Source organism: Microchirus variegatus (genome assembly GCF_963457635.1).
Source record: "Microchirus variegatus genome assembly, chromosome: 5".
NCBI classification, from domain to species: Eukaryota; Metazoa; Chordata; class Actinopteri; order Pleuronectiformes; family Soleidae; genus Microchirus; species Microchirus variegatus.
The window spans coordinates 9,786,517-9,814,138 of NC_139806.1; the positions used below are offsets into that span (position 1 = coordinate 9,786,517).

The window sequence follows — 27,622 nt, forward strand, 5'->3', positions numbered from 1 at the left end:
CTCCTCTGCGCGCTCTGGGTCTCGCCTCGGACAAACTGCGGCAGAAGCACTGGATCACCAAAAAGTCCACCGAATCGGGTTGAACAGTGCCGGTTTCTGAGGACCGGAGAGGTTCGGACTTTGTGTGTGTGTGTGGGAGACGCGGGTGTTTGAATTGTTGAGTTTTTTAGTTTTATTCGCAGTTTAATCATGGGGACGTTCGGGGGGCTCCTTGCGCTGCTGTGCGTTTTCCTGACTGGGGCGCAATCGCAGAACCAAAGAAACAAGTTTGCGGGTAAGTTTGCTGAAAATGTTTCTTATTTCCTCTGAAAGAAAAACATTTTAACCATCTGTTGTTCATGCTATCATGTTACATGCAAATTGTCTTTATGTGCTTGAGTGAACTGAAGTGATGTTTGCTGCAAGAGTTGGTCCAGATGTTGGTTGTCTTTGCGTTGCGTATGTGTGAATTCTGTCTGGTGAAGTCAGATCAGAGCATGACAGGAGTTAAACCCTCTGTGTGAGTAGGCCCTGGACACTTTTGATTCCACGAATGTCTCATTGTTGGGCCTTAATGTAGGTTCTTAGTGACTTAGAAGAATAAGAACTATCTGTGCCATGGAAGACAAAATGGTAAATGTGGACAAGAACCAAAGCAGGTGATTGTCTTGCAGTCGTGTCCCCCTGGCATGGCAAAGATGTACTGCAGCACCAATGTAGGCCACATACACACAGTCAGTGTACTGACACAAATACAGAATATTAATTCATGCAAATGTCATGAATCTACCTGTGTAGAGACGGATCAGGTAGAGCCACCTCCTGACCTCTGTGATGCAGGTTTGACCCCCAGGCCTCCAGAGCCACAGAGGCCATCATGATGGATGGAGATGCCTTATTGAACTTTTAAATATTAACAAATGTCCATCGCTAAGTGGTTGCCAAATGATTTTTAATCAATCCTGATTATGTCATTATTATCAGTATGTCATGTCACACACATGCCTATATTTACACACCGCACACAGGAAGTGATTTGTTTCACGTCAAAATGGATAACATTGTGCTAGTAAAACAAAACTGTATCACTGAAAACACAAAGAAATGAACGATATTGTGCCAAAACCCCCAGTGGTTCAGCAGTTTCGACAGGATAAACATTCTTTGTCTCCGCCCACTCCTGCTCTGCTGCTGTATACACACACAAAGCTCCACCAGCTCTGACAGAGCAGATTAAAACACGTTTTCTAATTTTTCCAGCTTCTTAAATGCGACTATTTTGTGGTTCCTTTGCTCCATATCACACAGAAATCATACTTCTGACACGCTTGCTGACGGCCATCTTTGTTTGTTTATCTTTGTGAGCAGAATGTCCGGTTGACCTTTATTTCGTCCTGGATACATCTGAGAGTGTCGCCCTCAGACAGAAACCACCCAACTTTTATATCGACCAGATCAAAGAATTCACCAAGCGCTTCATCGACGAACTCCAGGACATGTAAGATACACACACACATATTACTTAACTTTCACAAATTGTCTAACCATCCAGATTAGTGACTCTTACTTTTCTGCTGGGGTGCTGTGACATCATTGGTGGGCGTGGCTACATGTCTAACACAGCAGTGTTTCCCACACAGATTACAAACTATCATGACCCAATGCACTAAATATTCTGTGATTTTCTGAGATCATTTGTGGTTACTTTTTACATTTCTGTAACACACATTTCTTCTTGAATAGGTTAACCACTTTTTTCCAAGAGATATGTTTGATATTTTATGCATGTTTATAAAAAAAAATATTATATCCCTGAGCAGAAAATATACATAGTGTAATTTAAATTCTTGTTAAAGGTGCATTATGTAATAAATCTAAAGCAACTGGGCATAAAATCCTCCTAATATGTCACAGAGACTCAGGAATAATGTTCATATAACAAACTGAACTCACCAACAACAACAGTACAGACAAAATATTTGGATTATAAAAAATGTTTTGCAGACTGCAAATCATGTTTATGTTTTGAAATCATGTTTTGGCATGTGGCGCCACCTACCGCTGTCTACCAATCATTGCAGTAAGTAGAGTCTCAGCTGCCGAGCAACCACGGGTTGCAAGTTATGTCAGAAAACGAAACCTAAAAGACCTTGGTATTTTAAATTTGAATGTAGTAACTGTTTTTGGCCACATTCTCACATATGGCACCTTTAAACTATTGCACAGCTGTATCAGGCTGATTATTACCAATTTTTCAGCATCAGTAAATTTACATAGTTGTAATTTTTGAAACTGTACATTTTTCTTAAAGTTTATTTGTTTGTTTAATATAATATAGTTTATCAGTCATTTTTATATACAAAATATATAAGTGGCAGAAGCAGTTTGTTGTTCATTAAATATGTATTTAAGTTAAGCAGGTTTGTGGTTTTTCATCTGTAGTTCGTCAGTTAAAGGAGGGAAAAGCAGCATCATATACAACCATGGGCTGCAATGTTGTCTTAAAATCAGCATTATTGTCATGTTACTAACATTTTATCCTGTCCTCTCGGGTTTTAAGTATAGAAAGAACCATGACGTGCTCAGTTACCAGTAACTACAGCAGCAGCATAAAAGAAAATGCACATTAAATAAGACAAACCTCGGGATTAAACCATAAAACGCTGTTATACGCTGTGATAACTCTCACTGTACGTCACCCCTCTGTGTGTCCAGGCGCCACAAGTGTGACCGCATCCTGACGTGGAACTCGGGAGCGCTGCACTACTCTGACGACATCATCATCGTGCGAGAGCTCAGCGATTTGAGCACCGACCGTCAGGCGCTGAAGGATAACATCGACACCATCAAATACATCGGCAAGGGCACGTACACCGACTGTGCCATCAAGAGGGGTCTTGCTGAGCTGCTCGTTGGGTAATACATGCACATTTGCATAGCATTCATAGTGAGGACATTGATTGACATAATGGGTTACCTAGCCCCTTAGCCTAACATTAACTATCACGACTAAGTGCCCAACCCTAACCTAACCAGGTATTAACCCTCAAAAAGGTGACAGAAATGTGAGGACCAGCCAAAATGTCCTCACTTCCTTAGGTTTATAAGTTTGTTTGGTCCTCACAAAGATACCCATACAAGAACACACAAATACCAAACGTAATGCATTCCCCAGCCTGTTACCCTAACATTAACTGTCTAAACTGGACACCTCACTAACACATTATCTTTATCTAACCTTAAATCTAAGTCTTAACCCTCAAAATGCTCTTTAAAGTGGTGAGGACCAGTCAAATGTCCTCACAAGGAGGTTTGAATCTAAATGTGTTCTCACAGCCTACAACAGTCATGCACACATACACAAATTTGCACAGATATTCTTCTGAGGACACTGACATTGATTTCCATGCATTTGGACATTGAAAACAAAGTGCTAACTTTAACCAGAATCTAACTGTGAGGAATACATGGTAAAAAGAGCAGTTCAATAACTGTGTGTGTGTGTGTGTGTGTGTTTGCAGGGGTTCCCACTACCATGAGAACAAGTACATCGTGGTGGTGACAGACGGTCACCCCATCACCGGTTACAAAGAGCCATGTGGTGGAGTGCAGGAGGCAGCCAATGAAGCCAAACAACATGGAGTCAAAGTGTTTGCCGTGGCCATCTCACCTGACCAGGAGGTACACACACACACACACACACACTGACCACAACTAAATTCACAACCACGACCCACAAGCAAATGATGTTTTCTCCATGTTCATATTTAAAGCCCTCAGATGTTTTTAATGTTGTTATCAGCTCAATTACTCTCAAATGTAGACACACGACATGCGAGTATGTCACTTTTTGTCCATGCTGACTGTAGAATGTCAAAGATAGGGGACAGAACCTCCAGGGATGGTTTAGGTCTAGTGTTCCGCTTATTGTAGAAATGATTGTTTTTGGAGTTTTGATGCAAACTGACGCATTCTTCAACAAACACTTGGAAGGGAAGGATGAGCTGAGGGATATTCTGCTGCAACATTACATACCTCGGAAATAGGGAATAAATGAAGTCAAGCGAAGCACGGTTAAGTTATCTTACATGTCATGTTGAGTTAAGTCCCTCAAAGTCAATGGGAGTAAAAAATTAATTGAAATATTTTGCTTCTCAAACAGTATTTACAGTTATTTTTAACACGATCTGAAAGGTACATGTGACCTCAAGTGTGAGGTTGGTGTCTTTTAATTAGACCAGGGGTGTCAAACTCAAATACAGCGTGGGCCAAAATTTAAAACTGAACAAAGCTGCGGGCCAAGGTTGAACAAATTAACCTTTTAATAGGGACCCAAACAAGTTTTGCATTGAATATTGAACAAGCAACGCTTATATAACTTTATAGTGACATGCAAAATCGAGTTTCAAATAATAATAATAATAAAAAAATATCAATGGCATAGCAAATAAGATTTAAATAAAAATTGAATGCACCCTAAATACAGGATAAGTGGTAGATAATGGATGGATAAAAATGTAATGCCTCTTTTCTATTTGCAGCCTTCTGACGTAAATATCAAAATAAACTTTTTCCACAGGCTAATAATAAATTTGAAAATAAAATAACAATAATGAATGAATCAAACATTCAAGCCTTGAAGTAGCAAGAGAAAGTGCATGAATAAAATGTTAATTATTGCTCAGTTTGCTACACTGATTTGCTTTAACACTGAATATGGAACAAGCAACGCTTATATAACTTAAAAGTGCAAAATCAACTTTCAAAAAACAAACGAAAAAACATCAATGGCATATTAAATAAAATTTAAATAAAACATTTAATGCATCTTTTCTATTTGCAGCCTTCTGAGGTAAATATCAACATTAACTTTTTCCACAAGCTAATAAATTTGAAAATAAAATAACAATGAATAAATCAACCATTCAGGCCTTTTTACTGCTCAGTTTGCGACACACTGATCTAATCTGATGTGCCCAAGACAGATACCTGGCATCTTTTCTTGGATGTTAGTTCATAAATGTCGGGGTTCAGGCTTTGAGCTGAGGCAACCTTCATTATCGAACGAAGGTTTTCATCAGTCAGACGTATCCTGTGAGACGTTTTCGTCATCTTCATTGAGGAGAAAAGTTGCTCACATAGATAAGTGTATAATAATACATGGGGGGCCAGCTCTAATGTTAATTTGATATTGCCTCAAGGGCCAAATGAAATTACACGGCGGGCCAAATTTGGCCCGCGGGCCAGAGTTTGACACCCATGAATTAGACGATTTATTTTTACATTTAAATCTCTTAAGGCAGGGATCTCAAACACAAATAAATAGGGGGCGGTCAAGTGAAAAAAAGCAACTTTTCATATTATTTTTCTCAAGATAATATCCCAATATTCCATCGTGATATTGCAATAACAATATTTGTGACAATATTTCAAAATAAAAGTGTCTGATTTAGCGATATGATGAAACCAGCAGAAATAACACATTATAACTTGAGGTTTGAGGCGTAGGTGCCATTGTTCAGTAGGTGAAGGTGTGTGTGTGTGTGTGTGTCTCACCAGGACACCAGGCTGTCAGTCATTGCCACAGACCATCACTACAGACAGAACTTCACTGCTGCTGATGACACCAGATCCACCAAGATGGGAACCATCAGAAGCATCATTGATATTATCGTATGTATCCTCTTCTCTCCTCTTCTATTCTCTCCTTGTTTTTAACAGAAGACTTTGAATTAACCTGTTCTTTTCTTTCCTTTCTTTCTTTCAGACAAACGAGACAAAGGATGTGGTATGTGATTTTCAGATTCATCAAATCCCTTGTACGTGTATTCATACCAGTTAAACTCTACTAAACCCTCTCATACATGGAAGGATCACAGTCAGAGAGTTAAAATCAGTGCAGATACAAAACATGTTTCCTTGTATAATTGTGTCAAGTGACATTTTTCCTACCTTAAATCTGTCTTTCCTTTTTTTTTCTAGTGTTGCTCTTTCGACTGCAATGTAAGTATGACATTTATTAAGTCCTTCCGTTCAAATTAAAACAATTGTATTTTTGAGCGATTGTCTCATCGGTTGTATTTTACCTCGTGTGCAGGCTTCAGGTGGCCCCAAGGGACCAGATGGAGACTCTGGCGGAAAGGTGATCATCCGAATGCGTCGTATATCACAAAACCCAGCGCAGTTACTCTGAAATATTAGATTTTTTTTAAATATTGGAAAAATAATGAACTTTTTTTTTTTTACTCTATAAAGGGAGAAAGAGGAAGACCAGGAATGCCAGGAGAGAAAGGAGATGTTGGTGACATGGTAGGTGCTTCATTGCAATCGTACACCACCACCACATTTTGTACCTAATAATCACCTGTACTGAAAAATAATGGGTTATTCCGTTGTGTTTACAGGGCAGCATTGGAGATCCCGGTCCCGTTGGTTACAGCGGAATGAAGGTAAAGTGCAATTTGTCCATGTTCTGACTGTGATTTGAGCTTCAATTAAAGATCGACTCTGTTGTAGTTTTAAAGATTGAGCATTGCTACATGAAATACCATCAAAGTAGTAAATAATATACATTAATATTATAGCATAGAATTGCATCTTGTGTTTAAAAAAATGACTTAAAGCAAAGATGGCATGAGTTTATATAGCTAAATTAATGAATGTCATTGATGTAGTTCTCATACAGTAAAGGTCAGAGTCTCAGCAGCAGCAGTCATTTGTTTGGCTGAAGTATTTCCTTTCATCCTGTGTTTAACCCACATTTTTTCAGCTTTGTGTAAATATTTATGAGCTTGTTACACTCTGGATTTATGTCTGATTATTTACGTGCAGGTCAGACTTGACTCACTTTATCAGTAAACACTGTGCTGCATATCCTGATTTGAATAATCACGTGTTTATTTCTGTTTCCAGGGAGACCAAGGTGTCAAGGGAGGAAAGGTACGATCACATCACACAATAAACTACATTAAAAATATATATATATATTTTTTCATGTTCTGTGCTGTTTTAAATCATGGCTCATGGATTTTGTGTGTGTGTTGTGCAGGGTGATAGAGGATCCAAAGGCTACAAGGTGAGCTCTTCTTGATCTCAACACGAGCCACGTTTAATCTAATGTTTGCTCAGAAATATAACGATTCGTTTTGTTCTCTTTCTATTTAATTTTTCCTGTGTTTAGGGCGACAAAGGTCAAGGGGGAAAAGATGGAATTGACGGACGCAAGGTGAGATTCAGACCCCAGCGTCCAATCAGTGAAGCTCAGGCTTGTCACAGATCTGTCTGTCTGTCTGTCCTTTTCAAGTCTAATCGAGTTCTGTGACTTCTCACCTCCAGGGTGAAGCTGGTTACCCTGGTCTTCCTGGCTGTAAAGGATCTCCCGGAGCAGACGTGAGTCCCAGAATGCTCTCGCTGTCGCACGTTGTCAAAGGGCCAATTCCAATTCCTATCTTAACCCTTAAATCTTGACCCTCAAGCTCAACCCTTAATCTGAACTGGCCCTCAAAACCAAGTGTTGAGGGTTATTTTGTCACTTAGAAATGGGACACCCCTTAAATGCAGATACGTCTTCAGACTGTAGGGGGCAGAATAATGTGAAAGCTGCGTCCAGTCTGTCAACTCCAAAAAAGAAGAAGAAGAAGAACACATTTACGTCACGATTATTTATTACGATCCGTTTGTCAGTCAAGTTATTAGGTTGTCAGTTAGTTATAAGATGATACTCATTCAAATACCACGATACAGCCCTTAGACTTGCCCCTGAACTTAATTTTTCTGAGAATCAGGACAGCACTTGCACTAGAGGGAGCGCACATTTTTGAGATTGAGGGTTAAGATTGAGGGTTAAGAGTGAGGGTTAAGCAAGGAATTGGAATTCACCCAAACAGTATGAATCACAGCTCGATGGAAACCAGCCATGAAATGTTAAGACACTCAGACATTAACACGAGGCTCAAGGACTGCACATAATATACAGTGGACGATAGCGACAGGTGTGAGGACACAAACACACGCTGCGTCTCTCTTGATTTGTGCCTCCGGTTTTCTCTCAAACACACTGACACACTCGACAAGTCACTGCAGAGTCTGCCTGAGGCTCAGCTCCACTGTTTACAGATTAGCCATTAGCTGAAGGTGCATGTTTAAGAGCGATGCCCTGACCAACATCACACCCTGCGTCTGGAGGGCCTCGAGGCAGTCAGACCGAGGCCACTGGCTCTTTAATCACCACTCGGTTTACATTCTCTGCTGTCACGTTGTTTAAATGGAGCTATAGAGTCTTACTGTAAACAAACAACACACTCGCATACATGAGCGTACAATGCGCCGTGACCCCTGACACCGCGTTGTGGCTTCAGCTGGTTGCGATTATGGACTGAAACTTGTCTCGGTGTTGTACGCTTTCCAGGGTTTGCAGGGAGATTCCGGACCAAAGGGAGATCCTGGTCCATATGGTCAGAAAGGAGGCAAAGTAAGATTTGAAGAAAATCCCTTTTGCTGTCAGAGATTGTTTAAGTGGACAGTGTCAGGTGGTCTGTGACGAGAAAATTTGTGCTTCTTTTTTTTTTTCCAGGGAGATTCAGGAAGAGATGGAGAAAAAGGACGGCCTGGAAACTATGGATCTCTGGGTCCAAGGGTAAATAAAGTCAAAACATCACGATGGTGATGATAGAATCGCAGAGCAGAGCAAAAAAATATGTGATGTGTTGATATGTTGTTTGTGCTGTGACAGGGGGAGCGCGGCTCACGTGGAGCTGATGGGGACAAAGGAGAGCGCGGTGATGATGTAAGCATTGACTCTGCAAGAGCTTTGTTTCGTTTGAGATCTTTAATGTCTCACCTAATACGCTGCTGTGTGTGTTTCAGGGCGCACCTGGACCAGATGGAACTCGTGGTGAAAAAGTATGTTAACGGGATCAATTACAGAGTGTGTTGGTGTGTGTTAACTGGCAAAGTATATGCACTAATGTCTTTCAAATCTCTTGTAGGGACTAGGCGGAGAGAGGGGAGAGCAAGGTTCCCGTGGAAACAGGGGTCCAAGAGGAGAACCTGTAAGTGCTGAAAACGATGAGAAGGGAGGAAGTGTGTGACCTCAGTTAGATTTTTGCATCTCCTCCCTTGAAATTCATGGGACGTGTTCTCATTGTGTGATTCCCCATGTACCTGTTGTTACTCTCTTGAAAGCCTCTACACTCTTAGAAATAAGGGTTCCAAAAGGGTCCTTCTACAAGGGCTGAGGTTCTACCTGGAACCATTTGCTTCTTCATTTCCAGAAGAAAGGGTTTTTCAAGGGTTCTTTGTAACACTAATGGTTCCAGTAAGAACCGTTTTGATCCAGAGAACCCTTTAAAACCCCTTTCCTGAATAAAGGGTTTCAAAAGGGTTCTTGGTGGAACCCTCTAAAAGGGTTCCAGGTGGAACCTTTATAAAAACCTGGAGCCAAATGGGGTTCTCCTATGAGGACAAGCCAAAGAACCTTATATGGTTCTGCTTAGCACTTTTATTTCTAAGAGTGAAGGTCATCTGTAAAATGTGTTCTTCTTCTTCTTTCCAGGGCGATCCAGGTCCCCGTGGAGAGCAGGGGAGGGAGGGCTCAACTGGCCCCAACGGAGATCCAGTAAGACACACACACACTTTCAAATACACTCACCTGTTCAATGTCTCGTTAACGCCAAAATCCAATCAGCCAATCACATGGCTGCATCGCACTGCATTTAGGGCACGTAGACGAGATAAAGTTGACCTGCTGAGGTTCAAGCCAAGCAACAGAATGGTGATTTAAAGGGGATATACTGTAACATATGTACAACAGCAACATTTAACACTTATTGCAAGCCCAGTTGAAAACAGTGAAAATGCAGTTGCCATAGCTCCACTTACACTCGGCGTTACTTCGACCCACTCTCTGTTGGCGACCAAAACTTAAACACAATTTGCAGCCCCGCAAATGAAATTTAAAATTGTGAGTTCACCACACCATTGTTTTAAGTGAAGCCGTTGTTTCAATTTCTTTCAATTTCCTTAATCTCTGATGACATGTCATGGTCATTTTAAGACTAGAACATGGTGGCATGGCTGTTGGTGCCAGGTGGGCTGGTTTAGGTTTTTCCAGAAACTGCTGATCTTCTGGGATTTTCACACACACACACACACACACACACACACACACACACACACACACACACACACACACACACACACACACACACACACACACACACACACACACACACACACACGCACACGCTCCATCTCTAGTGTTAACAGTAACCGAGGTATATGAAGAACCATCCGTGAACACACACACACAACATGGCAAACCTTGAAGCGGCAGACGACCACACCGCACACTTTATTAGGCACACGTAAATCCTGATAATGAAACTAGCGCAAGCGGAAGCTACATGCTCCGTTTGTTGGCCGGTTGTGTCGAGTTTAAAAAAAAAAAAACCCACCCACTTCTCTTACGGGCGGTTTCTTTTTTCCAGTTCTTCATGTGCGAGGACTCGCGTCCATATTTCATGTTGAGGTGTAGTACATGGAGCTGAGACGAACCTGGCTGCTGCCCCAGACTGCTGCCCACTCCTGCTCCCCTCACTCATTCTCAGTCCTCTTACTCTTTACTGGGAACTCACTCTTTCCCCTCTGACTCAGTTCTTCTCCCCGTGCGCTCGAGCCAAAGCCTCAGTTTTGGCCGTCTTAATAAGGCACCAGGCACTGTAATAATAATAATACGTTACAAGCGTTAGCTGCGGTAGCTTCCATGATGTCAGACGCTTCAATGGCTCTTTTGTGCGATCCGTCTGAGCCTCCGTTTTTTAATCAGAGCAGAATGACCAGAGTAGAGAAAACACGGAATAACTGACTTAATGTTAATTCGCCCGAACCTCACACGCTCAGGAAAAACTGTATCTCCACATGCAGTTAAGTGCTTTGCACTCCTTAAAATCTGCCAAGGAGTATTTTACGGTATTACATACGAGAAGTGCTTAATTGTAATTTACAAGTGTGCTCGTGCAAACGTTAATTCATGGAGCCAAAGGGGGACGTACAGTTTTGTACATCCAGCCAGGGTTTAGTGTGGTTGTGCTCAGAGACAGGAAATGGAGGAAGATCAAAACTGAAACAAAAGTGAGCAATGTAAATTCCCTCTGTCCGCAGCCATCGGTACATTTAAGAGTTCTGTTCTGTGGCAGCAGAAGTAGAGTAGAGGTGCTGGACACTCTTACATACTGACGTATTATGGAACTATAGCTGGAAGATTGATTTACATATATATATAACTATACTTTTACAGACTGATTAGGTGTAGCACTTAAAGGTCCAGTGTGTAAGAATTAGTGACATCTAATGGTGAGACTGCAGAATGCAACACTCCTGCGCTCACCCATGGTGGTCTTTGCATATAAGAAAGCACGCAAACAATCGTTTATTCTGTAAAGCAGCATCTTTTCCTAAAGTACACAATCAAAACCAAACAGTCTTTATTTAAAACGCGAACTTATGAATTGCGTATTCAAAAAGTTACACATGGGACCTTTAAGTTTGCCACATTTGCAGATCTTGAAATGACATGATGTTAAGAAATTTATGTGTGACAGGGAACTTTTCAGGTAAAACAAAGCAATTTTAGTTTTGAGACCGTTATGCTCTTATTCAAGCGCTAGCATTAGCCTTCACAATGATGACTGAGGTGAATGCAATCAATGGAGGAAACGTAAAAAAATACCTGACAATATTGCTGTTTTGCAGGGTGAGGCTGGCAAATCAGGGCCTCCTGGCTACAGAGGAGATGAAGGACCTCCTGGAGGAGAGGTGAGTCCAATGACACGCACACGCACGTACACACGTTTTTGTGGCACACTGCATTGACAATCTCAAATGACCTGGGGGCGTTGGGCCTGTAGGGGGCCAGTCAAGTGAAATAAAAAGTTACCCCAAAGTCCAACTTTTTGGGAAAAAGACATCGCAGTAATAGTAAAAAAAAAGTGTTAAAACTTAAGTGACGCGACACTGATTTGGGGGGGCCGGCATGTGGCCTCTGGCCTGTGTTATGTGTTAAGTGTTATTCCTCATTTGTGCCTAATCCTAACTTTAACCTTAAGCTAAAGTCACGCATCGTAAAAATTACGAACAATCCTTTCATCTGGACCTTAAAGGTGACACTGGCCCGTCACATAACGTAAGTCGCTTAGCTGGGACGTGTCACTGATTGTTGCATGAGCAGTCAAGTCAGTCTGACACACACACACACACGCACGCTAGTTTTCATTGACATGAATGCGTTCCCTAAGCCTTACCCTTAACGTAACTCTAACCCTAAAACCAGGTCTTAATCCTCAAAAAGTTGTGTGTCCTTACGAGGTCCACGCAGCCCACTAAAACACATGCACACACACACACACACACACACACACACACACACACACACACACACACACACACACACACACACACACACACACACACACACACACACACACACACACACACACAGTGCCTTGACAGCAAACTGTATGTCATGTAACATTTCATATGTTTCTCATTTTTTTTCCCTTTTGTCTTCCAGGGACCTAAAGGACCGAGAGGAATCAAAGGAGCTCCAGGAGACAGAGGCGTGATGGGGGAGAGGGTGTGTGAGGGGGGGAGAGACAGAGATGGGGAAAGAGAGAGACAGATGTTTGCCATCCATCTTAAAACCATGTCATGACGTTTATGAATGTGTGTGAGTGGATGGACCAGTGAGTCTCTCTCTTTTTTTTCTTCATTGAAGGGAACGGACGGCGTCCCAGGAAATGGCACTGCAGGTTGTCCTGGTTTCCAGGTGAGTGGTAATTAGTAGATTATTATGTGTATGTGATTTTTCCCATATTTACCTTGTTTGATTTTGATCATCCTCGTCCCTTTCAGGGTTATCCTGGGTCCCGTGGAGTTGCCGGTGAGCCGGTAGGTCGTCTGTAAATATTAATCTCACCTTGTGAATCAAAGTTCCATCAGTGTTGACACAGATTCACAATTTGACTATTCTATTCTGTCTAATCAAAATCAAAAGTCCCATCTAACTAACACAATTTGCTTTTGTGAATTTAAGGGTGGCAAGGGAACCCCTGGACCTAAAGGAGATGACGGCGAGCCTGGAGATCCAGGCCCCGATGTGAGTCTGCCTCCAATTTTGCAGTTGCTCCACGCTCTTGATCTCATTTTATCTTTCCCCAATCCCTTCTTGGCAGCGAATGCTGACAGGATGTGAATCACATGTCTGGTTTTAGTGGCGCTTTCTTTTTTTTTTGTGGTCTCTTTTAGCACTTATAGTAATATATCTAATCATTTGTTTATTCCATGTTTCCGTCACTCATTTTGTTTTGTCTTTGTAGCCATTTTCATTCTTTAGTGCTCGTTTTTTCCCCCCCCTGTGCTCTCACACTCCCTCTGTTCTGCAGCTGGAAATGCTTGATCTGAACACATTTTGTGCATTTGTGTGTGTGTGTGCGTTTATGTGTGCGTGTGTCGCTGGGGAAGGAGGATGTGATCTGATGCAGCTGTGTATATGTCGTTGTCAAGGTTACCAGGAAATTAGTGCAGACGATGAAGGGACTGCATTACTCTTTCGTTATGTGTGTGTGTGTTTGTGTGGCAACTGTGTGTGTGAGTGTGTGTGTGTGTGAGTGAGATCATCTGTGCCAGTTGTAATGCTTTAACCCCCGGTTCAACTTGGTCGTGTTTAAGTTGAAATTACACACATTTCTTGGCTGAAACTTGAAACCGAAGCCGATTCTGCAGCCGTGTCGCCACATCGCCGGCTCCGAACGCGTTCAGTCACTTTTTAAACAAAACAAAAAAAAATCGTCTGGAGTTCAAACTTGTAAGAGCCCCTTGTTTGTCTCCAAACACTGACTGGGTCTTTGAGCAAAGTACAAAATAACAGCATGACTCAATCTGTCAGTCACTAAAGTTTGGCAGGAATATAAAGAAAATCCGCCATATGGTTCACTTTAATAGTCATGTACGTACAGTGCTGACAGTGAAATGTAATGTGAGAGGGATGAAGAATAAAGAATGCCCTAAAGGGATAGTTCAACTTTTTCGGGGTGCATTATGGATGAGATTGGATTAACAGCCGCAGCAGCCAGTTAGCTTAGCTTAGCATAGCACAAAGATAGCAAAAGTTTTTTTTAATAAATAATCAGCATCAGATGCCATTTCATTGCCTTTTTAACATTGCATTTTTTTTTTCTTATAAGCATCAAACTGAAAAAATACATACTGTATATTTGTTAAAGGGGGGAGGAGCCAACAGGACCCCCTGTGATTGGTGAAAGTCTCCTCTCTGGTCCTAGATTTCTCCAGCACTCTAAACCCAGATAAGATTCAGACTTCCAGTTCTAGTTCTAGATCTGGTACGATCACCTGTTTTACATTATGATGAAATATTATTATGTCATTATTGACTAAACTGAATCATCACACCAAAAATATCCTGCTTTTCCCAGCAGTCAAAGCTCACTATAATTATTTAATATGTTTAAATGACAAGCAGCAGTTTTTTTTTAGTTTTTTTTTAATACGAGTTATGTGAGCTGTAGCTCCCCGTTCCCATGGTTTTGTGCTATGCTAAGCTAACCTGCTGCTGGCTGTAGCCTGGGATTTAACCAAGTGGCGACCAGTCGTGACATCTGGAATGTGAACTGCCATTTTTGAAGCCTCAAGATTCACGATTTGGCCGATCTCATGTCGACGCTTACCAAACAGATTTTCCACCAACTCAGGCAGTCACAGTGATGTCCACTCGTTATGTGCCGTACTTTATTGTCATATAAAGGTTTTCCCATAGACTTCCATTCAAAACAACTTCTTCACTTCTGGACTGGTGTCAATGTTTACGTTGAAAACTTGATCAGAAAAGAAAATATCAAAAATATCTATTAAAGTAAAACTGCTGCCTTAAACAAAAACAAAATATTGTTTCTCCTCTGCTGCTCAGTCCACGACCAAACCCTTTACATAAATACACAGCGCTGTGTTTAATGCATCTATGGAAAAGTTAATCCATTACGTTCCATGTGTCCCCAGAGGCGCTCATTGGTCTCTTTGTTTCTTCTAAAGAGTCCCTTGTTTCTTTCTCTGTTGCTCACGGTGTTGGATAGAGCAGTGGAATCAGTTTGACTTGAAATAGTTGGGGGTTTTGACCGAGAGGATAAGTAATGTAAATGGTTGAATTATTTTCACACCACACAGACGTGCACGTCGGTGCCTGCATTTCCTCTCTGGCCAGAGGGGCTGGACAGGACAGGACACATGAGGGGTGGGGACAGAGAAGATAAAGGTTTTTGACCTGTCATGCTTTGGTATGACAGGTCAAATAAAGTAGGCGGGGTTCGATGAATAGCATGTATTACGTTAATGATGTAGTTCAGGTCCAACAGGATCATTGCTTGCATGAATTGTGTGTGTGTGTTTGTGTGTTTGTGTGTGTGTGTGTGTGTTGCGGGGACCTAAATCTGTTCACACAGCCACATTATGGGGGACAAAAGTGAAGACATGTTTTAAGGTTAGGTTGAGGATTGGGTCCGGGTTAGGATTAGGCCAGTAGTAATTATGGTCTCAAGGAAGTCAATGCAATGTCCTCTGAAGTCAAGGAAACCAGTTTGTGTGTGTGTGTTCTTTAGGACCGAAAATCCAGAGTGAGGACATTTTGGCTGGTCCTCACTTCTTTAAAGGGCTTTTTGGGGGTTAAGACCTGGTTTTAGGGTTAGAATTGGGGTTGGGTTAAGGTTAGCCACTTAGTGGTGATGGTTAGGGTAAGGGGCTACACTCTTAGAAAAAAAGTGCTCAGCAGAACCATATAAGGTTCTTCCGCTTGTCCACCAAGAACCCTTTTAAAACCCTTTATTCAGGAAAGGGGTTTTATAGGTTTCTCTGGATCAAAATGGTTCTTACTGGAACCATTAGTGTTACCAAGAACCCTTGAAAAACCCTTTCAAGGTTTTTTCAGAAGCAAATGGTTCCAGGAAGAACCTCAGCCCTTGTAGAATGAACCTTTTGGAACCCTTATTTCTAAGAGTGTAGGGAAAAGCATTATGTCCATGAGGGTCCTCACTATGAATGAAGTCCAAATGTGTGCATGTGGATGGTATGACCTATGTAGATCAGCGTTTGAAGTTGAGAATGTGCAGAAATTGGAAACAGCCGCATATGCATACACCACCTGTATGCTCTTATTTATGGCTCAGTGTGTGTGTGTGTCTTGTTCTCTACCTGTTGTTCTGTACTATAGACAGATGGTTGTGCAGCAGAAGGACTGATGTGCTTTTGTTACTTTGGCTTCCAAGACCAGAAGCGATTTTTAAATCATCCTTTTGTCCTCACTGCGTCTCATTTTTCTGTCCGGCGTCACAGGCTGTGTATTAGTGTTTATGTGTCTCCCAAACCATGAATTCAGAGCACAGAATTTAGGGTCAGAGGTTAGCTAATAATAGGTCATGTTCTCTGAGTCAGTCTGTCTGTCTGTCTGTACACTGGACTGTGCCAAAACCTTTGAAACAAAGTTTTGTGGAGGGGTGAGGGCGTGACCTACGGAAGGAGCCAGAACAGTTTAAAGCTGATCTGATGAAGGAGATTATGAACGCAAAGATCATCATGCAGATGAAGAGAGTGATAAACAGGTAGAAGTTAGTGTGTATTTGGATAGATGTGTTTGGAAGAGTTCTCTGAATACTTTCCATCAGATGGATTGTTAGAAGAGAAAATAAAAAAGAGTCTGTGCACCAGATGCATGGAACAGAAGCATTTTACTTTGCCTCTTAATTTTATTGTTGTTGTAAGATTCAATAAAGCAATCAGAACATCATCTGACTGAGCTTGCACCTCAGGAAACTGCTGTTAAAAGAGATTTTCTGCACTTTAATTGTCATCAAAGTATGAAACAATGCACCAGGACACGTCTCAACGTAAAATGTATCACACATTTTTAACGTATTTGGTCAAAGTAAATGCACGTTCATGTGTGTTTTCATCTTCTGCTGTCAAGCAAGTGTTGAGAGTTAGTTCACTGAGATTATCAATTTTAAAGGCGCCATATGTAAGAATGTGGCCAAAAACGGTTACTACACTCAAATTAAAAAATACCGAGGTCTTTTAGGTTTCGATTTCTCCGCCATTGTAGCTCAGACGTAACTGGCAACCTGTGGTTGCGCGGTAGCCTCTACGTAGTCTCTACCTGCAATGCAATGATTGGTAGACGGCGGTAGGTGGCGCCACATGCCGAAACATGATTTCAAAACATAAACATGATTTACAGTCTGCAAAAAGTTTTTTTTAATCCAAATATTTTTGCTGTACTGTTGTTGTTGGTGAGTTCAGTTTGTTATATGAACATGATTCATTCATCAATCATGATTTATTACATAATGCACCTTTAATTTGGGGTGTCTTCCTGCTTCCGACTATTTTACTGTTTTTTGATTTGCTTCTTTCGCTAAGTTGAGGGACATTGTGGTTTCCTCATTAGTCTACACGCTTTATTTAAATTTTTTCCAGTGCAGTGAAATGCAGAACCAATAAAATACATGAAGTTTTCCAGCTCCCACGAGTGAATGTGCATGCATTTGCAAGCCGCTCTGAAAGTCATTCATGAAGCATAAAATAAGCAAGCATCGATTTCAAACTTCTCTAAATCCTGTTTGCAGTCGACCTCAAACCAAACCGCCCACTTTTAAGTGTGAGAAACAGTGTCTCTGGTAACAAGGGCCCTTTAGAGATTACATCATTTTCCCATAAATTGATTCACAGTGTTGAGCTCTTTATTCTGAGCTGTAATCTCAGTGATGAGCATCAGAGTGAAGCAGCTGCTCTCCCTCCCTGCAGCTGCACTGATGTGGTCAGATCTGCTCTCAACTTCATGACCTTCAGTGTTTGCAGTTTTGTGAGACCTCTTCTTAAATGATTGTATTTTCGATGAGGTTTAAAGGTAAACGTTAACGTTTCAATGGTGAGGAAAAGAAACTGCATGTTCTGTGAAAGTTACTGTTATAACGGTGTTTTATTCCAGTGATGTTTGCTGCACCTCTAAAATGATACTTTCTCGTGTTATTATCATTATTATTAGTGTTGTTCCATTTATCCATTCATCATTTTTATGCAACGAGTCATATTTACTTTGAGACATGACATTAGAGCTGAAAATGCTCTAATGTCAGTGAGAAGATTGATAACAGTATGGTAATAAGTTTGTAACGGGGATTAACTATTATCGTATTTCATAGTGGCAATAACAATGTAATAGTGTAGTAATAAGGAGATAATATTACAGTAATACTGTGGTATTTTTTTCCAGTACTAGCTTTGTAATGAGCATTAATATCGGCCACCATCGGTCACACTTTCACATGAAAATGTTGAATAAGTTTGGTAATTGTTGTCAATATATGTCAGTATTTCTTCCCTAATCATACTATATTGTGACTATCATGTAAATTGTTATTGCTGCACCATTCTCTAATGTGTAAACTATACACAAAGAACACAAAGCTGTAAGGTGCATGTTTTATTTGCACATTCAACATGGATTTTTCCAATTTCTGTTGCAGGAATGACACAGATTTGTTCCCAGATATGGGCGTCTCTCTCTCTCTCACTCTCTTTCTTAATCTTCATCTCATTTTGTCATTTTCACAGAACAACCAGCCAGGACCTCCAGGACTTAAAGGAGCCAAAGGTCACAGAGGACCTGAGGGCAAAGCGGTAAGAATACCATGGAGCCGCATGCGTGTGTGTGTGTGTTGTTGACTTTATCTCCAAATACAAGCAAGTCAGGACACTAAAGGTGCTGCTGTTCACGTACTGTAATGTAAAGCTGCAGTGCGTAACGTACAGTGATTTTTGCTGTTAATGTTATTATTCTGCCTTGTTCGTCTTACTGAAAAGAAACACTCATGCATGTTAAAAGTCCGATTTTAGTCCGACTAAGACAATAATTATTTTCTTAATGTCATGTAAAGACATTTGTCCGACTAAAATCGAGCTAGTCTTAGTCAGACTAACATACCTGGATAATGCATGTATATGCTTAGTCAGACTGGAGTAGGACTTGGCGTTTTGCACATGCATTAAGATTACCTCCCGCTTATAGAGAGATGCAGCGCCACCCACGGAGGCGGAGTCAGACGTACGCGGCCAATAGCGCGATTTTCTCCTCCAGGAAGTTGTCCGATTGCCTGTCTTAGTCAGACTATGGCCTGAGTTAAACTGTGCATGTAAACAAGTGAAAACTCGTTTAGTATCCGAAATCCACTTCTGTCAAGCAATACTATCAGACCTGACTTGCGACAGGAAGCATTTATCCTGTCAAACCGCTGAATGATTGGATTTTTTTGGGAGCCGTAGAATTCCTTTCTGAAGCTTTTTTTCCCCTCTGTGTTTTCACTCAAACGCTCAACTGTTACCCGCCGCCTCACATAAAACAAATCACTCCCTGTGTGTGAGCCCGTTTGTCCATTTAATGGACATTTGTGAGTAAGAAAGTTATGCACTGCAGATTTAGGTCTTCATCACACCTAACCACAAGCTAAAGAGTAAAAGACGATCCCATAGTTTGACTCACTGTAAGTAGGAAAAATTGCATAATTCCTCTCTTCCCACTACATCGCAAGTAAAGCTTGTGGTTTTTGTGGATCGTGTGAAACAAAAAAGAAAAATCTAAATATAACAGTGTTTTAAAGCATGTTCTCTGGGACAAACTGTGTGTGCTCAAACTCTTTTTCTTCTCCCGTCTCCCCCTCCTTCTACCTTTCATTCCTCCTCTGCCTTGCGTCTGTGCTGCATATTTCTTCGCGAACACTTGCATCAGATTCTCCGTAAAAACGTCTCATCTCCAGTTAATCCCTCTCTCCGTCTGTCTCTACCTCCCCTTCTTTTTTTTTCTTTCTTTATCGTCTTTTGCAAGCTTAGCTTTGTCAAAGAAAAGAATGCTGTTAAACCAAGTTTAGTGTCTGTTAAACCAAAACAGATGGTTTTCTGCAGCCAAGCCAGAGAGAGGGAAAAAAAACAACAAAATGCTGTGGCAATGAACTTTTGGAAGATTCATATGTTGTTGCAGAAACACAGTTGTGCTCACAAACTGTGTGGGTGTGGATGTGGGTTCTGTGACTGAGGGATTCTGGTTTTCCGAAGAGTCACAATTTTTTTCCCCCAGTTGAAGTAAAAAAAAAACTCCTCCAGGAGTTGTTCATCTTGAAGTTTGACCAGATAAACTTTGATCCAGCCATTTTTTTAATAAGATAAATATACACTTCTATCATGATTCGGTTTTCTACCATCTTTCCATTCAGGGACCTCCTGGGCCTCCTGGACCACAAGGAACTGATGTGAGTATTAAAAAAATGAATTAGCCCATTTAATCTGAACCTCTATGCTCTTTTTAGCCATGGAGCAGCACCAGATTAAGCACCAAACATTTAATTTCCCCTTCAGATTGCACTAGTTTTGAGCTTGAAAGTGATACTGTGTGTTCAGTTGAAAATCCACACGTCCCAATTTCCTGAACGCCGTTCACTGGCCGCTCTTTTAAGTCAAATATCTCCACGGTTATATTTTCCTTCTGCATTTGGCGCAGCTTCAAACAGTCTGGTGATGTTCTGAGTTTAAAAAAAACAAAAGTTACATAATATGATTTAACAGCGTATTGCAATAGTCCAATGTGCTCCACCTCTCTCCGGCAGGAATGTGAAATTCTGGATATCATCATGAAGCTCTGCTGTAAGTTTATACGCTCTAAACACACACACATGGGGAAATGAAGACATGTGAACTCTACGTTCAGAGCCTGATTAGGCAAACATGTAATTGAACCCTGAAGAATGTCGAGGTCGCACAGTTGATTAACTCCGTGTTTGTGTTTCTTGTTTCTCCACCTTCTTTCGGATCACCTGGCAGCCTGTTGTGGTACGTTTGTACGCAGTCGATTACCGACGTCATGACGTGTGCGATCATTCTTTGTGATTTTGCTTTATTTTTTTTAACTCTCTCTCTGTCTTCAGAGTGTAAGTGTGCACCTCTGGACCTGGCCTTCATCGTTGACAGCTCAGAGAGTATCGGGGCTACAAACTTTGCTCTCGCCAAAGACTTCATCATCACGGTCATAGACAGACTGATCAAAGACCAACAAGTCAAGGTAGGTTCAAACTGAACTTATTGTGTTTTTTTTTTTAATCGCCACCTCTGCACCAGAACTCGTGTTTTTCAAAAAATTATTCCAAGAATGCTTTGGATGTTACCTTACTACTTGTCCCGGGAACAGACCTCAAAATAGAAAGTGTGAATGAAAGAACGTCTCTGGGTTTGGAACTCTCTCCAATGACTCTCCTCTTCCAGTGGGGATATAATTAGTCAGGATGGGTGGGGCGCCCAAAACTGTTGACAAGAGGAAAACACAAAACAAACTGGTCACCATGCAATGTTTTTCTTTCCTAGTTCGCAGGTAATGAGTCCAGAGTGAGCGTCGTCCAGTACAGCGGAGCACGAGCCCAGGAAGTCGTCCAACTGGGCAGCAACACCGTGAGCCTCACTGAATTTAAACAGTGAGTTCCCATGGCGTGTCTTAACGCCCTCTTCTGTGGGCCGTGTCTAGCGTAATGGTTTTTCATCGTGATTCAGAGTCACCACTGTTGCTGAGGTTCAGACTTTCAGTTACATTTTACATCTGCCACAATCCAGTGTGCGCTAAATGACTCACCAAACATAAATCAGCAAGTAGTTTTAGCACCGCAAGGAGCTCCGAGTCCTCTTCAGGGGCCAAGCAGGGCAGCTGCAGTTTTTTTAAGACTAACCTGAAGTTATCTTAAAGCTGCTGGCAGTGAAATGTCATCGTCAAACTCATCGGTACCATCAGTACAGAGTTGGACAATTAGCGCAAAACAGCAAGACAAAAAACAAATGTAAGCCGCTTCTTTTAAGGCCACCGTAGTTCTCTGATGCTTCTTTATCTTAAATTCTCTGTTTACAGAGAGTGGTTTTAAAATGTTAAAGTATGTGTATGTACTACTGCTTCAACCAATCAGGTCAAACATGTCAGTTAGTGAGCTTTATGGATGCTGGTACCATGAAATGAGACAGGTGAGCTCCTTCTCCGGCTTACGGACGTTTGTAAAGAGTTCAAACTTGCACCATACGGGTGGTTTGGCTTAAGTCGTAAACTGTAGCTTTTTCAAAGCATTTCTAGTAACCATAGGAAAGAAATTTGCAAAAATCTGCTCACCTGGCTTGGCCTGATCCACAGGGACTACACGATGCATCCTGCTACTCAATCCTGAAATAACAATATACTATAATAATAATCCAAATTCTAAACCTGAAACGTCGCTTACATGTTACATTTGGCATAGTAATGATGCTTCAAGACTATCCTGCGATGATGTAATGCAACAGACAACAGAAATGGATGCTTTTCCTAAAAAGCCACTGACCTTTTTAAATCTTCTGACGTCCTTGTGTCTTGCGTCCAGGGCGGTGAGAGACTTGCGCTGGATTGCAGAGGCCACCTACACAGGCGAGGCCCTTGATTTCGCCCTGAACAACACAATCAAACTGATGAGACAAGAGAACAGAGTGGTTCTCGTTCTCACCGACGGCCGCTCCGATATTAGCAGGGACAAGGTTCCCCTCAACGTCCTCTGCGGCAAAAACGTCCGGGTGAGTACCTCCAGAGGCGCTGTCACTGTCCCTGCTGCACCACTCAGACCTTTAATTAACCATAAACGGTCGTCTTGTGTCATCTGCAGGTGGGTGGATTAGGAGTGAAGGATTACTCGGGCCGTCAGCCCAACCAGGAGCAGCTTGGAGATGTGGTCTGTAAGAGTGACCCAAAACCAGGCTTTTCCTTCGTCCTGGACAACTTTGCTGAGCTGCTGGAGGACACTTTCCTGCAGAACCTAACATCAAGAATCTGTCAAGGTAAACGCTTGTCTTTGATTACGATTTCAATCCACAGTTGAAGTCAAGATCTATGTATGTATGATGGAGTTGGGATGAAGGTGTTGACTCTGTGATGCCCAATTATATTTAGGGCGTTTTCACGCCTAATAGTCAAATAGACTCCGTACGATTTGGGATGACTCGCTTCAACTGCTTTCACGTATTCCCCTCCTCGCCTGAGGCGGCGCTGCAGCAAGAATTACTGAAGGAGAAGACAAGACAAACAACGTACAAGAAAAGGTTAATGCAGGGAAACTTCTTTTTCTGCCACATAAGAGCAACGAGCTCAGCCTTTTCTCCCGGCTATCGTTCTACATCGTTGGGTGTGTTTACCCACAATGCCCTGCGTTTCCTGTATTTGGTTCACTTGAAGCGAACCAAGACGTTTTTAGGCGGACCAGAGTTCCCTTCTTTGGTGCGCATCAGACCTCCCCAAACCAACAAATCACAACACTGCCCCCGCAGGCTTTTAATGGTAGACTCTAAGCAAAGATATAAGGCTGAGCAGTGTATTATAACCAATAATAAATAACTCTTCTCTCCTCTCTTCCAGATAAGAGATGCCCAGACTACAAATGTCCCAGTAAGTCTCCTTTTTTTTGTACAAATCAAATTTTCAAATGCTATATAGGCTGTGTTGCACCTTGCTAGCTCTCTCGTTGACATTTACAGAACCACCACAAACAGCCGTTTACCTGCTCTACTCCTGTTGTGCCTGTGTTTGTGTTTTGCAGTCAGTTTCGGCGAAAGTGCTGACATTTTGGTGATGATGGACAGTTCAGCCAGCGTGGGCCAGAAGAACTTCCAGACTAGCAAGACCTTTGTCAGCCGCTTAGCCGACCGTTTCCTGACTGCTAAGAGGAGCGCGGGTGCGAACGTCAAAGTGGGCGTGGCCCAGTACAGCCGAAGTGCCCGCATGGAGCAGGCGCCGACGACCAATTTTACTCTGCTGTCCAGTCGAGTTGAGGAGGCAGCCTTCCAAAACGACGGCACCAACGTGTTAGAGGCCATGGAATTCGCAGTTCGAAGTTTAGGCGGCCGCGGGGATGCGTCAGGTGGCATCAAGAAGGTGGTGCTCTTCTCTGACGGCAGGTCTCAGGCCGTCACTGAGCCCGTGCTGGAGAAGCGTGTCCGCGAGGTCGCGGAGGGTGGAGTGGAGCTCTTTGTCATAGCCGTTGGCAGCCAGGTCAATGAGGCCAACCTGCGCACACTGGTGAGCAGGGGACGGCCGGATGACATCAGCTACGCCCAGCGCCACCTCATCCGTGTTTCAGATTACCCGTCTTTGCTCCGCGGGGTCTTCTCCCAGACCGTCTCCCGCAGAGTGTCCATGCGCTAAATGCTGGGCCCCACAAAACAGGACCAACTTAATTTAGATCTTTAGTCCCATTATGATTACTCAGTCTCACTCATTTACCAAACACTGTGTTCGAGTACTTTAAAGAAATGTCACAAAACGACAAATGATTGTGTGGCAGACAAATGGAAATGTCTTCATGAAATGTCCATGGGACTTTTTTTTTCATCCTGAGCCGAGCCTCCAATAAAGACCATCCCAGGCTGCGCACAAAATTCCACCTTCTGTCTTGATTCCCTCACCCATAACCCAGTTCACGGCACCATTTCAGAGTATTAGAGGTTGTTTCAAAAGTAAACAACTGGAAGGAATTGCTGGGAGGCAAAGACCAGGGTCAAAATGTCCCCATTTAAAAAATTGATTGCTTCAGTTGCTGGAGAGGCTGTATCTAAAATGATTTTTTTAGCTTTCATTAGCATTAGCATTATCTCTACTCAGGTATCTACTTCATCCCTGTATCATCTTCAGCTTTATCTGATGTGAGATAAAAATTGATTTTCTAGGCCACTGCTCCAGCTCCTGACATTTGAGAGATTTGTGTTTAGGATCAAATGTGGAGTTGTTGGTTGATGTTTTTTTTTTTTGTTTCTTACCACTCTTTCAAGTGGTGCCAGATGTGTGAGTCACTTGTTTATCTTTTCAACACGGCAGACCTGTGTTTCATCCTAATGAAGCTATGCGAGTAATTAATTGGAAACGTCGTAGCATACACAGGACTTGGTGAAAACCTACATCTGGCATCACTTGAAAGCTCTTAATAGGAGATTCAGATGTATTCGCTAACAAAAATTCCAACCTGGTTATGACGACGGACACAACAGCTGGATTCAACATGTGTGTGATTTCTGTCTCGGTGTGTGCATGCGTCCACACATCTGTGTGTGTCCATGACATACATGGCATGACATATAGTGTGTCTTGTGGTGAGGTAACTTTTTTTTTTTTTTTTTTATGTGTGGCCTCGGGCGATTGTTCTCTAAACAGTTGTTCGGGGGGGGTCAGTGGTTCAGATGACAGAAAGACAGAAACCTGTTGTTAGGTTCAGCACTGAGGCCTCCATCACACACACACACACACACACACACACACTATCAAGCAACTTTAAAAGTCATTAGTAAGGTAGGAAAACATCTGTCATGGTTTACGTCTGGAAAACAAACCTAATGGGACTCGTGCTGAGAGCCCCTCCCACTCCCCACACACACACTTTAGATCCCCACAACTGTAAATTATAGACCTTACATTTTGTTGCCATCAGTGGCTTAGAGCCAATGTACTGTTGTTTTTATTATCTGTGGTGCTATTAGTCTCAGTGTATCAGCCTCTGCCCATGTTGTCCAAGAAGATATTTTTCCTGAGGAAACACAGCCTCAGTACTGTTGTAAGAGCTCCTTCAATAAAGGTTGCTACACAAAACTGTCTCCGCTCACTTTTTGTCCACGCATCAGCACATACGACGGCGAGCTTGGGTTTATTTTCGTTGCAAGGAAAAGGTCAATCTTTATCTCAGTCTTTATACCTGAGCAACTCCCCTTTTGCATTCCTTCAATAGACAAGGAGTTTGTCTTTCCAGGCCATAGCTAGGCTGCATCCCTTTCACATTCCTCCAATAGACAAAGACTCTAGCTTTCCAGACGGTGCTTTCACACCACTTTGTCCACTGTAGGCATCGAGGAGCCGACTCCCTGCGGGTGCTGCAGGAAGGTGCAAGTTCAGGCTAGACACAATACACAATATATAATACACTATACACAACGGACCTGGTATTCTGTGTGCGGCAGGTATGGGTGATGGGCAAATGTAGCTCTGAGACAGACAAATTGAATTTACCATTACACACTCCTCCAAAGTGTCGCCTCCCGAGCACAAGAACGCACAGCGAACACAGTTTCAAGAGCGCTGCGCAGCATCTGTAACGTTTTTGGAATACGAAAAACAACAAATCCTCTCAAAGGTTCCCAAAGACATAAAGGGAACCTACCTGTTCAGTAGAAACAGAGCCACCATGAAGTCACTTTGCAGGCCTTTTTGCGCTTTTAGTTGTCGCCACCGTCCAAACACAGCAGCACCGATGTTCACTAAGTTCTTGGATCGCTCTGCATCAGCCTTTTTCTTGGCAGCAGCTTTCTCCCAAAAAATGTTTTTCGTTTGTTGTTAACCTTTTCTGCCATGACGTTGCTGCAACTGCCTCGTCGGATTTAGCAAGCTAGCATAAGCTCCGGCGTAGTCTTCTGACCATAGCGCACAAAGAGGTGTAACCCAATAAGATTTTACAAAAAAAAAAGGATAATTGGAGCCAAATAGTCTCTCTCTACAACCTCTACTGACTTTTCATCTTCAGCACAATCATCAAAAAAACGTTAGCGTACCTGCTCTGCTGATTTTTCTCTCCTGTTGACGTTTCATGGCATCACCGTGTGTCACCTCGGAGACTAATTCATCGAGCTAAACCTGCGGTGTATCGATCATTGCGGTAAAGCGTTATGCGTGCGATGCGTCTTTCGCCTGAAAGCGGCCTCTTGTCAAGCAATACTATCAGACCTGACTGTGGGTGCATTCGTGTGTATACAGCAGCAGAGACCAGGCGGGCGGAGACACAAAGATGTATCCCTGTCAGCGGTAGGGTTGACTTCTCTGTGTTTTCAGTCAAACTCTAACCTGTGCGCAGTCACAGGGAGTGAAAATGTAAGAGACTTTATATATTATGTTGAATGTAAATGTTTGTATGTATTTACCCTTTTATCAGTATTACAAAGCGTTGATGTCATATCGTGCTTTGTCATTTGCGACTGGTGAGTCTTGTACACATTATTGTCATGAAAGAGCTCAGTAGTTCAACTGAGTCAATCTGCCTTTTCATTTCATGTCCCGCACACTGCTGTAGGTCATATTTAACCTGGAAACGTTGTCCTTTATGACATGGTTTAGTGTTTACACGCCAATATAATTGCACCTTTAAACATTTGGCATCATTGTTTCCAGCCCTTGTTGTCTTGCCCTTTGGGGGGTGTTTTAGTCACATTAGCTGTAAAATTTGTTACCAAATCCTCTTTCTTTCTTTTTCTTAAACGCGATTCTGTTCAGCGTGAATCTCTGGCTGTTCAGAAGAAGCCGTGTTTGACTGTGGACGACGGCTAATTCTGTGAAAAGTGAAGGTTGTGCCGAGTGAAAGCAAGTCTCTGCCTGCTAAAGTGCCTTTTAGCAACTGTCAACCTTTACCCGAGTCTGATCTTTGACCTCGCGGTTGAAGATAGCGGAGAGAAGAGAGGAAGAATTCCACCTTTGGGGTTAAACGTTTATCACTACAAACATCTTTCTACT

General features: G+C 42.2%; 1 protein-coding gene across 1 annotated transcript; it reads left to right on the forward strand.

The window, feature by feature from the left end:
- col6a1 (collagen, type VI, alpha 1) lies at positions 1 to 25,711 on the forward strand. Its single transcript, XM_083890093.1, has 35 exons — positions 1 to 274; positions 1,348 to 1,477; positions 2,695 to 2,895; positions 3,501 to 3,660; positions 5,539 to 5,652; positions 5,747 to 5,767; positions 5,962 to 5,982; positions 6,077 to 6,121; positions 6,235 to 6,288; positions 6,384 to 6,428; positions 6,892 to 6,918; positions 7,028 to 7,054; positions 7,160 to 7,204; positions 7,315 to 7,368; positions 8,387 to 8,449; positions 8,552 to 8,614; positions 8,711 to 8,764; positions 8,845 to 8,880; positions 8,967 to 9,029; positions 9,533 to 9,595; positions 11,731 to 11,793; positions 12,548 to 12,610; positions 12,752 to 12,802; positions 12,889 to 12,924; positions 13,070 to 13,132; positions 18,652 to 18,717; positions 20,304 to 20,339; positions 20,694 to 20,730; positions 20,908 to 20,916; positions 21,012 to 21,145; positions 21,445 to 21,551; positions 22,476 to 22,662; positions 22,752 to 22,923; positions 23,498 to 23,527; positions 23,679 to 25,711. The coding sequence occupies exons 1-35, from the start codon at positions 190 to 192 to the stop codon at positions 24,281 to 24,283; spliced, it is 3,030 nt and encodes a 1,009-aa protein (XP_083746219.1). The 5' UTR covers positions 1 to 189; the 3' UTR covers positions 24,284 to 25,711.
- The last annotated feature ends 1,911 nt before the right edge of the window (positions 25,712 to 27,622 follow it).